Source organism: Penicillium cosmopolitanum (genome assembly GCF_028827165.1).
Source record: "Penicillium cosmopolitanum strain IBT 29677 chromosome Unknown utg000004l:1.0-4361866.0:1.0-4365735.0, whole genome shotgun sequence".
Taxonomy (NCBI): Eukaryota; Fungi; Ascomycota; class Eurotiomycetes; order Eurotiales; family Aspergillaceae; genus Penicillium; species Penicillium cosmopolitanum.
In genome coordinates, this window is record NW_026622674.1 from 1,440,975 (window position 1) to 1,454,976 (window position 14,002).

General features: G+C 49.4%; 4 protein-coding genes across 4 annotated transcripts; 2 read left to right on the forward strand and 2 right to left on the reverse strand.

Moving 5' to 3' along the window:
- Positions 1-3,664: 3,664 nt before the first annotated feature.
- On the forward strand, positions 3,665-5,414 carry N7509_001968 (C2H2-type zinc finger protein; the record flags this gene model as incomplete). The annotated part of the gene is made up of 4 exons (XM_056626605.1): positions 3,665-4,427; positions 4,547-5,031; positions 5,196-5,313; positions 5,389-5,414. 4 exons carry the CDS (start codon positions 3,665-3,667, stop codon positions 5,412-5,414), a joined length of 1,392 nt encoding a protein of 463 aa, XP_056492400.1.
- A 1,625-nt stretch (positions 5,415-7,039) lies between these two features.
- Positions 7,040-7,645, forward strand: N7509_001969 (uncharacterized protein; the record flags this gene model as incomplete). Its single annotated transcript, XM_056626606.1, has 1 exon — positions 7,040-7,645. One exon carries the CDS (start codon positions 7,040-7,042, stop codon positions 7,643-7,645), a length of 606 nt encoding a protein of 201 aa, XP_056492401.1.
- Positions 7,646-8,470: 825 nt separating this feature from the next.
- Positions 8,471-9,733, reverse strand: N7509_001970 (agmatine deiminase family protein; the record flags this gene model as incomplete). Its single annotated transcript, XM_056626607.1, has 1 exon — positions 8,471-9,733. One exon carries the CDS (start codon positions 9,731-9,733, stop codon positions 8,471-8,473), a length of 1,263 nt encoding a protein of 420 aa, XP_056492402.1.
- Positions 9,734-11,504: 1,771 nt separating this feature from the next.
- Positions 11,505-13,407, reverse strand: N7509_001971 (GMC family oxidoreductase; the record flags this gene model as incomplete). Its single annotated transcript, XM_056626608.1, has 3 exons — positions 11,505-11,719; positions 11,781-12,995; positions 13,062-13,407. 3 exons carry the CDS (start codon positions 13,405-13,407, stop codon positions 11,505-11,507), a joined length of 1,776 nt encoding a protein of 591 aa, XP_056492403.1.
- Between the last annotated feature and the right edge of the window lie 595 nt (positions 13,408-14,002).

Sequence of the window (14,002 nt, forward strand, 5' to 3'; positions counted from 1 at the left end):
TACTGCGTAGTGCGCTAGTAGTTAGTAACCATATAGAGTAAGTAGATGGAGACCAACAAAAAAAATAAGAGGCTGGAGAGGGGTATCATGCAGGGCGGATCGACGCGATCTCACATTCTTCCCGTGTGGCCCAGAGCTATCTGAATTATTGGATACCTACGGAGAACTATTCCGTAGTATGTACTATGCGGAGTAAGTATTTTACCTACTAACTTGATTAATTTACTAGAGTCGGATGCACACTGGGTAGCCCTACTGGCGGGGACTAAACTACTCCGTACAGGGATATGGATAAGTTTAAGGGGAGAGGGGCCAGGAACCAAGCTTTGCGCGCGAAAAGAAAATAAAATTACCGCCGATCGAAGTGGATTGGAGAGAGGGGGATCTCAGGGAGAATTCTGCACATTTTTTGTTCCTCGGCCCCTGGCCTCACCGTAGTTTACTGTGCTAGCCTCTCTTTTTTCTCCCCTCGTGGAACCCGCTCTTCGGGAGTGCCCCTCCTCCAACATGGTCGACCTCTCTCGGTGGATCATCAATTCCCGGCCGCGATGCCGAACGGGCATCTCTGCTGCCTGTGGGCCATTCTGAATCAAACGACCTGCCCAATTGAATAGTACTTGTAGACCGCGATCATGTTCTGTACTCACGGCGTACGGAGTATCTGTACAGAGTTACTGTATGGAGGTGTTCAGCCACCTGGTATTCAACATTCAAAGAATTGAAAATATGTCACCACGGCAAATGAAAAAAAAGGGGAAATAATTGATCGGAGAGGGAATACCAGGAAAGATTGAAAGAAGAAGGTTAGGCGAGGGTTGGCATCGTCATCGTCATGGCCCCAACTTGAAGCAGCATCATAGTGCGAATCATAATACCCGCGGGTATCACGGTCGCAAGGGTAGAATCCCAGTAAAATTAACTCATTTACGGAGGACTCCGTCTTACCCAGGGTCTGCCGTTTTTTCTCCAATCTTAGTCTGGGTAATTAGGTAAAAATGGCTTGTTCAGTGGCCATGCCAAGATAAATAATCAGATACATACTAGTACTACTAGTAGGTAGTCGTTTGATTTTTACCACAAATGCACAAGTCACGAGGGCGTGGTCCGATCCGATCAATGAATTCTGCAGAACCCTGGTCGAAGCATCCGAGGTCCACAATCGAAGCGGGAGAAGCTCTTGCGAAATTCTGCTGGTGGGGACGGAGGGAGGGGCCAGGATGATTGCCGACCGTACCTGAGATCGATGGAGCATATGGCGACAATCGACTCCATCAATATCTATATCAACATAAAGTGGAAGAATGAACCACTTATTCATATATATACATATACCCCGGCTAGACGGAACATTCTCAAACCTACCTAGGTAGATGCCACACCCAAAAACAGAAACTAAATGAAATCACAGGATCGGCCGAGACATCCTTCGACTCACATTGAAACCTGACTAAGAAAGACCGAGTCGAGATGGTTCTAAGTCCCAGCCACTGCGTGGTCACGCCCAATGATCATGGTTATCCGTGGTTCTAACCTTTCTCTACCCCTCCCTTCAATCCCCGTTTAGGATGGAATTACTTCCGTCCCTCCCCCAATTCTCAGCCCCGTACTCCGTATGTTATCTACTTGGACATGGTGGTCGTGGAAGATCGGGATCGGAGGGGTTAGGGGGGGCGCTGTTTTAGGGGGAAAAGTGGAAAGGAGGCGGCTACGGCGCATCCGCTAAAGTATGTACAAAGTACGGAGTACAGAGTACAGTAGGGCAACAATGCATGGCCGTTACAGAACCAGCTTCGTACCGAGGAGGTGAATTGCTCGGCCGTTCTTGATTATTGATACTCGGTTCTCAGCCCTCAGCCCTCAGTTCTCACTTCTTAAAGAGGGCAAGAGACCGGGAGCTGCACGATAAGGTCTTACCGTTTATCTGTGGTTCTCCTCATCTCGAGCTTCCCGGGATGACGTGCCGACAGGGAGATCAGTGCGAGAGAAAGAACCCCGTCTCGGCCTTTCGATGAGTACATATCCCACCTTGTGCCCAGTGGCTGCAGGAAGATGCTGCAGGAGATGTGTGATCTGTTTAGCGGGGCTGTCAAGCCACTGCGGAGCCCAAACCACCCAGGGGCCACCCCGACTCCAACGACATGCGATATACAAGTAGTATACTCCGTAGTTCGTATGTACATGGATGGGATCTATGGCTGCCTGTTTTGGTACTTTATAAACATCCTGGGATAGAAATGGCTTCCCTTGTATTTCACTACGACTATACCAAGGATGCTTGACTTAATCCATAAGGCTCTGTTCGATACAACCGGGTAGCGCTGCATAAGGGTGAACTGCTGCTGATCGCTAAACTGAGTGATGGTAAGACTGTCCGCGACCGGGAGTTAGGAAGACCGATGCCGAATGCTGGTATTTGAATTGGCTCTCAGACTACTAGTAGCACTGGCAATTTGGGAGTCCTGAACGCAACCATGCCCTCGATTTATGGGATCAAGTTTTGATCCCCTAATCCGAGTAAATATAGAATACGATATACTAGTTATACTATACTCACTTAAAGTAGTATTACTATGGAGCATGACTGTATAAAGATCAGATAGAGTATACTAGTAATATAATTGCTTCTTGCTAATGTGAATACCTAGATACCTAGGTAATCACTAACTATACACTGGCAACACTGCCTACATCCCCGACGTTCGCGGTCATTCCTCCGGGCTCGGAAGACGGCCGCGTCCCGCCAGTTCAAGTTGGTCTTACGGTATTTGGTATTTGCAATACCACCTTTTCCAGAAATCCCATTATTTGGCCAAGGTTTTTTTTACTCTTTTTTTTTTCTTTGGTTACTCGCCTCTTGCCTCCCCGAGAAGCGATCGTCCGTTTCGCTCACCCGGTCTTCCGTCACTCGTTTTTTCCTTTTTTTCCTTTTTTAATTTTTAATTTTTTAATTTTTTTTTCTTAACAATCTGAACTTTGGCCGCCCCCCCCCCAATTCCTACCTTTCCAACCGCTCTTCCCTTCGAACCTCGAAAAGAAGTGAAAAAAATTTCTTTTGGGTTCTGTCAATCTTCCCGTCTTCACCTCCCCTTCCCCTCAATTTCCCAATTGTCACTTTCGAGGCACCACTATTTTTTAAAAAAAAGCGCTTTGCTTTTTCATTCTTCTCGAATCCTTGACGCGCGAAGCAGATCTGACTAGGTGTTGTGCTGCGAGACCCACTTGCACGCCCGCTTCTCTGGTGGATACAGAACCTATCGACGGTGTGAACAACGTGCGGAACACCACCATAAGTTCCACACACGACTCTGGTGGGTGACCGTGGGGAATCTCCTCCGATTCAAGCATTTCTCCCTTCCTTCCTTCATCACCTTCTGACACTCATCCCTGGTGGAGTCAGATCGCAAGTCAAGTCAATCCATCATCACTTCTCTCTCTCCCTCGTCAATTGCCCCGTGACCTCCCTCTCCGCCCAGCCTCGGAAAAATTTCAAGTGGGCAAAAACAAGGAGCTCCTTCACTTTTCGGCCTCCTCGTGAACAGAAGTGTGAAGAGAAAAAGGAATCACTGAGTTCGATGATTCTGTGATTCTGTGATTGTACTGCAACTCCCTCCCCAAATCGACAGTTTCAAAACGCGTGTTCGCCTCTCCTTGATCTCATCACATCATGGATCCTCGATCGCACCCTTCGCGGCCTCCCTCCACCAGCCTGCCCCAGGGCTCCACGCCGCTCTCCTCGACTCCCATCTCGAGTATGCCTATGCCGCAGTACTCGATGCAGCCTCAGTATCCGGTGTCGCAGCCGCATACTCTGCCTCCCCTCCAGCCGCACCACACTCAGTCGCCCGCGCCGCATCCGTACATGGGCCAGCCGTACCGGCCTGACCTGTCGCGGTTTCCCGCGTCTACCCACGACGTGTACGGAGCGTCAACCGCCCCGATCATGCCGCACACGACTGTCGGTAGCCATTCGCCATCGTACCTGAGCCACCCTAACCACTCACAGGCACACCCTTCTCAGTCCTACCCGCCTCCTCCCACAAGTGTGCTGCCTCCCGCGTCGACCGCGCAGAGCTACCCGCAGCCCATCGCGCCCGCGCCCCCGCGCGACCGCCGCGATTTCAATGGCATGCCCTCCGGTGCCTTCAGCTACTCTGATGGCAAGTCCTGGGGAATGAGCCCTGAAGTCAACGGCGCCAACGGCTCCCCTTACGGAAAGGAACAGCCGCGCACGCAGGTCGTGGGCTCCCAGGGCCGCCGTGGTATCCTGCCGAGCGTTCCGGGCCGTGCAACTCCGGTCTCGAACGGCGTCAATGGTGCTGCTAAGAGCACTACCATCCCAGCCAAGGATGCGGATGGCAAATTCCCTTGCCCGCACTGTAACAAGACCTATCTTCACGCCAAGCACCTGAAGCGCCATCTGTTGAGACGTGAGTTTTTTTATGATATCAAATTGCTGGAGACATTGAACCCAATGTGTTCTAGTTTTCCTACTCTACAAAAAGGATTTGTTGGCTAATGACGCGTCGAATTCGCTTTTCTCTTACAGACACCGGTGACCGACCCTACATGTGTGTTCTCTGCAAGGATACCTTCTCTCGCAGTGATATCTTGAAGCGCCACTTCCAAAAATGCTCGATCCGCCGGGGCAACCCAACGGGCGCGACTCACTTGTCGCACCCCCAAGCCCATCTGAAGCGGTCCCAGCAGCAAGCTGCTCAGGCTGCGGCGGCTAACCCCGCCAAGCCTCTTCAGGATGAGGTTAGTAACACCGTCCCGGTCTCCAATGGTGTGATGGGCGGACAATTCGGCGATGGGGCCGTGAATGGCAACGGCATGGCCCATGGCCATCAGCAGCATCTGGGATTCACGATGTCGCCTGTCAACGGCATGAACCGTCCTCATGAAGACGCGTTCGCCGGTCAGGCCTCGCGAGCCTCCTGGATGGCTGCGCCCAAGCAGAATCCGTACCTCATGCAGCATGGTGCCGACCCTAATGGACAACAACTGAGTGTTGATCGTTCTCATGAACAGGTAAAGCCCCTGGTCGTCCCTGACCACAAACACCCGGCTATGCCCGGTCCCCCCCCATTCTGGTCAGCCAGGTGTTGACTGGACTTCGATGTTTCAGCACGGTGCCCCCGCCGCCGACGGTTACATGAACCACGTTTTTTCCCCACTCCATGGCCGCCGGCCAGGAGTCGATCCACGCCCCCGTTGATTCCGACCGCAAATTCTACCCCGCTACGACCGCGGGCGGCCCCGAGGGCGGTATGAACGGACTGTATCTGGCCTCAACTACTATGGGCGGTGATGGTAAGCGATACTGAAATTGGAAAATCTGATGGCGATTATTGCCGGGGAACATCATGCTGATGGTGATTTCCTTAGGTACCGTCCTGCCTGCTCGGCAGTAAATGGCTATGAGGAGGAATTGGAAGACGATAGGGCAAAGAACGGATGAGGAGAGAGAGAACGAGAAGTCTTTCGACTTTTGGTCTGTGGGTTTACAACGAAACTACCACAGGCAACGGGTTGAAAGCTTTTGAAAAGTCATTATCGGTTTTTACGTTGGTGAAGTTTTTTCTAGGCGGTCCATTGGTTTTTTTTTTCGGCCTCGCAGCCAGAAAGAGAACCTGTCCTCAAGAATTTGCGACCTCCGCTCGTCTCTCTGATCCATTCGGGCTTCTGCTCGACGCAGCTCTGCCGTGGCGTTTCTTTGTATCCGGTCTTATCATTCCCATTGTGGTTTTCCCTTTCGATTATGTACCTGTCGCGTCCTTGATGGCTTTCGCTTTCCACAATTTGTTTTCTTTATTCTCTTTTCTCTTGTTTCCTCTATCTCCCTTCTCATTCTTCCCGGTTCAGATCCCATCCGGTGTGGGTCCGCATTCTCCTTTGCACGGGCGAGTTTTACATGGTGGTTGAATTGCGAGTCCGGTTTGTTTCATCATTTTTTCTCATTTTTTTTACCCGCTTTGATTTGATTTACGTCCCCTCGATTCGATCCGACTCGATCGAATCGAATCGAATCGAATGCGTGGTTAAGACGGTATGGCGGGTGGCTTCGTTCGGCGTCCACACTATAGACATGGGCATGTGTTCCTTTTGCGCGAATGTTCGACAATCAGAAAGACGAAAAGCTTCAAGTTTGCGGGACCTGTTGACTGTCGAAAACGAAATTCCTCTCGAGTTTTTTCTTCCAGTAGCTGGTGACCCCTTTGTCTGCTTTGCTCTGCTTTCTTCTCTTTTCTTTCCCGGTGCATCTGCATGGCCTCGTTTCTGTAAGTACAGTCGGCACGAAACGGACATATTTGCGAGTCGGGCTTGTTGAGGTGTGATTTAGGGTGTTGTTCTCATACGTTGTGTTTTCTTTTTTCTTTTTCCCTTTTCTCTTTATCTCTTCTCTCTCTTTTGCGATTCATTTTTAGGAGGGTATCTGTTCTACTTGAAAAGCATCTAGAAAATAGACCGGATGTAATCATTCCATGTTCAAGCATATTGATGTTCCTATGAGTTGAGTAAGAAAAGGCGTAGATTAAGTATACCTATCTATAGACTTGGATTCTTCGTTGCAAACATGGACTGTCTGAGAATGGTGTCTAGTGTAGAGCCTAAGTTTTGTCACCATCATGATACTGCCCCGGTGGTACTCACCAGACGAAGTATACAAGGTACTCTGAACTTGTCCATCCTCATCTGCACCACATGCCCATCCATATCCATGCTCATCATCTGTTGCCGCCGAGCCCCCATTTAGACGTCATGCCCATAATAGGGCGACTCTGATTGGCCTGTCGGGGTGAATAGGGTCGGGATTTTCCCTCCCCGCCGTTCGCTCCGCTTTTTTGCGAACGCAACCGGTTGAGAGGGCCGAATATTATTGCGCCCCTCCCCTCCTCCTCCATCTCCATCTTATCTTCCCCTCCTCTCCACTTATTCCCCTCTAGGGTCTCCATTCTTCAACTTCTGATCCTGACCTGGACTTCTTACCCCTGGGCTCTCTCCAGCCTGGGAATATCATCTCATTCAAGTCCTCACCATGTCCACCAACCGTCCATTCCTCTCCAACTTCCTGGCCGCCTTCCGCGCCCAGTCAACCTACAAAGCCGCCTCACAATCATCCACCGGCAACCCCACACTCTCCTCTGCACAGATCTCGCAAAGCGCCCGCGCGATAGCCACCAAGGCCGCCAACTCCGCTTCTGCGACCTCCCCAGCCGGGCCTTCATCCGCCGCCCACCACACCCATCACCATCACACCTCACCTACATCTTCATCCTCAGGCCCAGCGACAGCGACAGCAGGACCAGCCAGCTCAGCCGCGGCATCAAACCACTCGCCACCATCTCACCACTATCACCATGCGGCTCCAGACACCCCGCTCACCGCATCTCCACCCCCAACACCATCATCATCATCAACGCCGATCCCAATCAATCGCGGTCCAGAGCGTCAACGCCGCGGCAGCGATTCTTCCAGTGGATCGGGCGGTTTTCGTGATGCTCTCGGTCCCGAGAAGTGGTATATCGGTGGCCGGACACCGGCTGGCGAAGAGCGCTTCTACCGCTTGGGAATGGTGACCAAGGGCGGTGGCCGACTTGGTGGTGGTGGGAGAGTTGGAAGTATCGACCAGTTGAGCCTGTGAACTTTATTCCGTGAGAGATCTCTATATTGAATATTTTGGGACGGGGTAAAATCTAAGATCTACGACTTGTCTTGACTTGATTCTGTTGGATGAAGACGAACAAAACCGGTGCTGTGATTCGTTTCGTTTCTGTGTGCCATGTCCATCTCTGCCTCTGCTTCTCCCTATCTCTCTCACCAACTACATGTTGCTAATGCTATGCTATGCCACGCCCTCCCCTCTTACGATTGCATGTCCGACTCTGTTTTCCTTTCCTTTCCCTTCCATTTAATTTCTGGATTCTGCTTTGGGCTATGGTCATTTCTGGTGTTGGATCCGTTGACTAGGCGTTTTGAGAATGGCGTTGAATAATTTGATTGGAGTGGCCCTGCCTTTCCGGGCTGGAGTGTTTGGCTTTTCTTGATGGATTTACAAGAAAAGAAAAAAGATATACACATTTGCAGTTTACAACGGTGGCGGTTTTAGTTGTTTCTCCATTCCATCTCACTTTGTTCCGTGGCTCTGCTACGCTTTTGCAAGGCTGGTGGTGATTTGTGGTGATAGCACTAGGCCCGGTTCTACATTCTAGTTTTCTTTTGAAGTGAGACTGGATTTCATGTACAGCCAAGTCCAGATTACATTTTTTTTTATTGTTCGAGATCCTGTAAGGAATTACATGAGCTAGTCTTAGTTGTACGAACGAAAGCAAGACCTCTGCCAACTTGAAGCCGTTGCTGTATAATATTGATACTAGTACTAGTAGTCTCCTCTAATTGTGATCTGATATGATGCCAAAATAACACAAGATGATATACATACGCTCCCAGAGAACTCCCACAAAACGATTCACCAATCAAATAACCCCACAGCCAGCCCTGAGAGAACCTCCCTGCCGCGGCAAAGAGAAGAGACGATCATAGTACTTGTTGCGTAGTACAGTGCAACACCCCCCCCAGTCCTGGGCAGCGCGTTCACGGCAACCTGCCTAACCTCCCTCTCAGGAACCAACATCTGCAGCGTCTCCAAAGCCCTCCGATCCATCTCCGCATCCCCAAAAGCAGGAATCACCAACCCACCATTCGTGAAGTAAAAATTCACATACGAAGCCGCAACATCCGTCTCCTCCCCCGGCACATCACCCTGCAAGATCGTCGGATCCGGCTCCTCAATATCAATAACCTCAAGCTTTCTCCCGCGCGCATCAACCGCCGCATCCAAAATCTGACGCATCTCGTAATAAACATCCCAAAACACCTTCTTACACTTGACATGCGGTTTCCCAACAACAACAACACCAGGCCGAATAAACCTCGCCTCAGCATCAATATGATAATCCGTAATATCCAACCCCTCCCGACCTGGAATCCAAATAAATTTCCTAACACCAAGCAATCTGATCAATTCGTCCTCAATTTCAGTCTTGGAGAGTCCCTCATTCCTAGAAGGAACAGTCACACTACTCTCCATAGCCATAAACGTTCCTTCCCCATCCATCTCAATCCCACCACCCTCAAGCCTGACCTTGGAAATAACCCTCGACACCCCAGCCCCCTCGAGCTCCAAGACCCGCGCCGCAAATGCAGTGTTTTCCCGACGCCGTTCGGCGTCTAGAACTGGCCAGTCTGATCCATCGGGTAGTGCACCCTTTTTGTCTGGACTGGGGTTGTAGATCAATTCGCTGGTGCTATTGCCCCATTCGCAGAATTGGAAGTCTATCGCGTGTCGGTTGGTTGGGTCCGCCGCGCTGCGGACGTACATGGGTCCTGTATCGCGGACCCAGATGTGGTTTGTTGGGGCGGGGATGAGAGTTATGCGGGATTGAAGTTGTTCTGCGGGTGTGGGTGTGGGTGTGGGTGTGGGTGTGGTAGTGTTGGCTTGTAGGCGGTTGCTTAGTAGGTGCTGGGCTCGGTCTTGGTCTTCAGGTCGGACGTGGAGGCGTACGGGCTCGAAGTGGGCGATTGTTGCTGCGAGGTCGATGATTTCGGTGCAGGTCTTTTCGTAGAGGGATGGGAAGGTTGAGGCTCGGGATGGGAAGCTGAGGATTGTGGCGAGGTGGGGGGTTGTTTCGGGGAGGTAGATGTATTGTCCAAGCTGGTTTTTGTCTGACATGATTGCGGTGGTTTGCGTGGTGATTTGATTCAAGTTGTGGGTAGATGAGGTTGGGGCTTCCGATTGAGTAGTAGTAGTAGGGAAGTGTAAAGTAGAACAGTTTATATCACTCTAGCGTTGAGGTCAGTGACTCGTTGTCCGGAAGTGGTTCCGTGGATGGATAAGGACGAGAACATACCTTAACCTTGGAAGACAAGTCCTATCAACTGAACATTGAGGCTTCGTTGAATTAAGTTGGAGGAGCGGAAGTTGGGTGTGAGGAGTGGGTGGTTTTTATGGGCGGATAAGAAGTTATTATATCCCCTGCTACCTGGCCACGAGATTCAATTTCAATTAGAACATCCCACTTCAAAGACATCCTCGATAACGTCCCCAGATTTTAATCGCGGAGCCCGCGGACCTCCCAGTGACGTCTCTGCCTGATGTTAACCTCAAGGGGAAAGTTCTGGCGATCTGTGACCCACTTCTTCCTCTCCATCTGCTAGATTCGGGCATTATTTAGAGTTGATCCGCCCGTTGCTTCAATGCTTGCCTACCTGCTTGCTTCAATTCATATCAATTGCAATCGAATAGCCTATTCTAGTAGGTATTTTGTTCTTGCGCTTCGACTTGAATGCTTCAAAACTGGGCCTCCGGTCACTTAATCGCTCTGTCGAATATCCCGCCGTTCACCCCGATCCTGGTGAAAATCACATCGTACATACAAAGTCACTCCAAGCACTTTGTTTTCTATGATCCCAGATTTCGACGTCTATTCACATCTACAAGCTTGACTCGATCGATGATTTGGCTAGGGGCGAGCTATTAATGGTTCAATGAGCAGCGCAGTTTCATGAAGTGTTTGAGGGTATATCGACCGCGAATGATTTAACCAGCAAATCATGTTAAGCTTCTAAGGTTCCCCCATCGACCTCCCTAGGGAAACTCTCCGGCGATATCGCGCTTGTGGATTTTATTATAATTGGAACTGGACAGTCTCGCTTCTGAGATGATTGCGGGTTCCATCTCTCATCATCTACCGAGAATATTCGACGATTGCTACGAACTTGCAGTCCCCGATGATTTTCACCATGTCTTTACCCCGACAACTGTCAGACGATTAATTTGTTGCGAGTTTTAATTCTGCGTAATGAGGATATGTACGTCAAAACTTAGAAGCCTTGGTCCTCGCATATAATCTAGTAGGGTAGAGGTAAGGGGTATTTTGTTAAGGCCTAGTGGCGCTCTTGCTTCATTTTGAGTCGACACCTTTTGCTAAGTCGGCTGGCCTAAAGTATGCAGGGTAAATCGGGCATCTGTTAGGCACCACTTCCTATGCAAAAGTCGGGATGGTTGAACGAATACTTCTTCTCCTTCTCCATCATCTGATTCTCGTCAAACTGCCATCCGTCTGGATATTTCTGTTTTGAATTCAGTTTGCGGTCCTGACTGACTGTAAGTAAATAAGTCGTCCTTATTTTCTCTGTTTTATTTATCAAGCTCCTACTTAAAGAAGACTCCAGCATCAGAGCCCAAACCCAAGCGCCTAAAGTTATGGCGTGGCTCGAGTTCCTTACAACGCCCTTCCTCTTCCGTGGTGACTACAAGGTCAAATGTCCTGGATATGACAAAGAAGGCTACCGGTGTAGATGCACGGGGTTTCAAATGGCAGGATATCACCCAGAGGGAGGCTATCCTTGTTGTAGTTGTGGCCACGCGGAAGCCATACACGATGCTTAAGACTAGGTGCTTTGGAGGTTTATTGTCTTGGGTGGATGTCGTTAAGTTTCATTCAAAATGTATATCTCCTCTTGATCAGATCTGACGCCCTTTCGGCCATGGCATAAAGAGTGCTTGTCAAATGTCCACAAAGTTGGTATGGTAATACAGATGCATCAATGACCCGGACATTCTTGGTACCGTAAACCTTGAGATCGGTGTTCACAACTCCACCCTTGTTCCGGGGAAGCATACTAGCAGTGCCAACTGGGTGGAAGTTTGATCTGTCTAGATGGGGAGTCAGCAACCAACCTTCTAGGACATTTGGGATACAATTGGAGGTACTGACAGTTGGCCTTAACCCAGCTATTCCAAGTAGAGTCGGATGCATTCTCAGGAACATGCTCCAGTCCTGGTGAACGCTCGTCTCCCACGAGATCTGCCAGAGGACGAGTACCGAATACCTTCCGGATATACCAAGCCACATCGGACTGCGTAGTAAGATCTTGCTCGAACATAAAGTAATTCGGATTGATTGCTGCCGGTTCCGAGGGGTCTGCGGATTTAATGTGTATACTGCCTCTTGAGAAAGGAAGTAGAGGCCAATATTCAACAGAAAATGTGTGTGCAATTGGGAGGAACACGATCTCCGCAAATGGAACTTTTGATCTGAAGATCAAATCCCACTGAACCTGGAATACAGCGAGAAGGTTAGATGCTTTGAGCGCACCATTTGAGGAGTTGGCGATGGTTTCGGCGTAGTCGGCGAGACTGGAATTAACGTTGGAGGCGATAGTATAGAAACTTTCTCCGTATAGCTGGTCGGCGGACGGTAAAGCGGAGAAAGTCGGTGAGCCCAGCCAAAACTCCTTTCCCTCGTAGGAGAGACCGTTGTTTGTTTGATCCTGCAAGTTCTCTCCAACGGTGGAAATGTTGACTTTGACGGGTATATCGTATTTGTTGAGAATATCGGGGTTGCCAATGCCGGACAACTCCAAGAGGGCAGGTGACTTCAAAGATCCAGCTGACAAGATCACCTCCTTTGATGCGTGTATTATTTGCTTTCCATTTATATTGTTAACTTCGACTCCAATTGCGACTGCGTCACCGTCCGAATCATTGCCCCAAATTATTTTGTTCGCGTGCGTATTGGAGATAATCTTGAGGTTAGGTCGACTTTGATATGGCCAGTAGTATGCTCTGGCAGCATCATGGCGAACGTTTGCCTCGCTATCGATTGTATTAGGATGAGAGGTTAGCCCAACCATAAGGCCGCCATTAACGTCACGATTATAAGGGACACCTAGATGGTTAAAGGATTCGTCAAGTGCAGGAAGTACTGTGCTGTTGGTCAAGAATTTCGGCCAGCCGACTTTCATCGGACCATGCTCTCCATGATAGTCCGAGTAGTAATCTGCACCGAACGAAATTTGGTCTTGAGTGGGTACCTGGAATCCCTCTGATTTCATGTAGTAAGGGAATAGGCTCTGCCAATTCCATCCTTTGTTTCCAAGTGATTCCCAACTGTCAATTTGCACATTTTGCGCCCGAGTGTATGACATGCCTGGCCGGATGAATTAGAATTAGCATGAAAAAAAGAATTCATGAGAGGTATAGGAGCACCACTTACCGTTAATAGTGCTTGTACCTCCTATAGCCTTTCCGGCGCGCATAATCTGTTTCGATCCTCCGGCGTACTTTTGGTCCTCGGTTTGGTATTGCCAGTCAATAGCAGTTCCGAAGCTACGACCGTATCCTGTAACGCTGGTCACATTTGAATTGTTAAGAACCGAATCTCCAGCTTCGATGACAGCCACAGTGACGTCGCTCATTTCTGAAAGTCTGTTGGCAACAACCAAGCCACTTGTACCTCCTCCAACAATAACAAAGTCATATTGTGATTCTCTCTCTTCGTGGGTCCTTGCATTCACTGAAATTAGCAAGAAAAGCGTGATCGCAAGTTTTGATCGGCACATTTTTTCGTTTGACAGCAAGATGTGGAAGGAAACTTGCAAAGGGAGGTAGAGATGGTAATACCCGGCAGATGAAGGGATCTTTGGGTCTAGTGATGAAATAAATCAACATAGTCCCATCATCTTCTCTTATCCATCTCAAACTAGGGGTTGCTGGCCAAACTTGGAATGTTTACTTTATCCTTTGGCGCGCTTAGTCATTGAACATGCCACTGGCTTTTGCGAAGTCTATCGAGCCGACGGACCAGCGAACCATCATCTCAATTCTCTCCGCATTCCATCTGATTTATTGTAACCCGGGAGACTTGAGAGGATAGCAGGGAAACGCAAAAAAGCCACCCACTACAAACAATAAGATACCAGCTGAGAACCAGCTCTTTTGAGACTAGGTAATGTAATAAAGCGTCATGGTGGTTTAAGAAAGCCTCTGAGAGGCTGCAAGGTAGTAATTTTAAAATTTTTGCACAGTGGTTTCGAAGCTTAATATTGAGCCCTGGAGCTTCGTACGCATACACTTCCTGGAAGTCAATAGTCAAGCAAGTATACCTAGGTACTATTATTTTACCTAGGTAAAGTACCAGTACCAATGGAGCAAGCT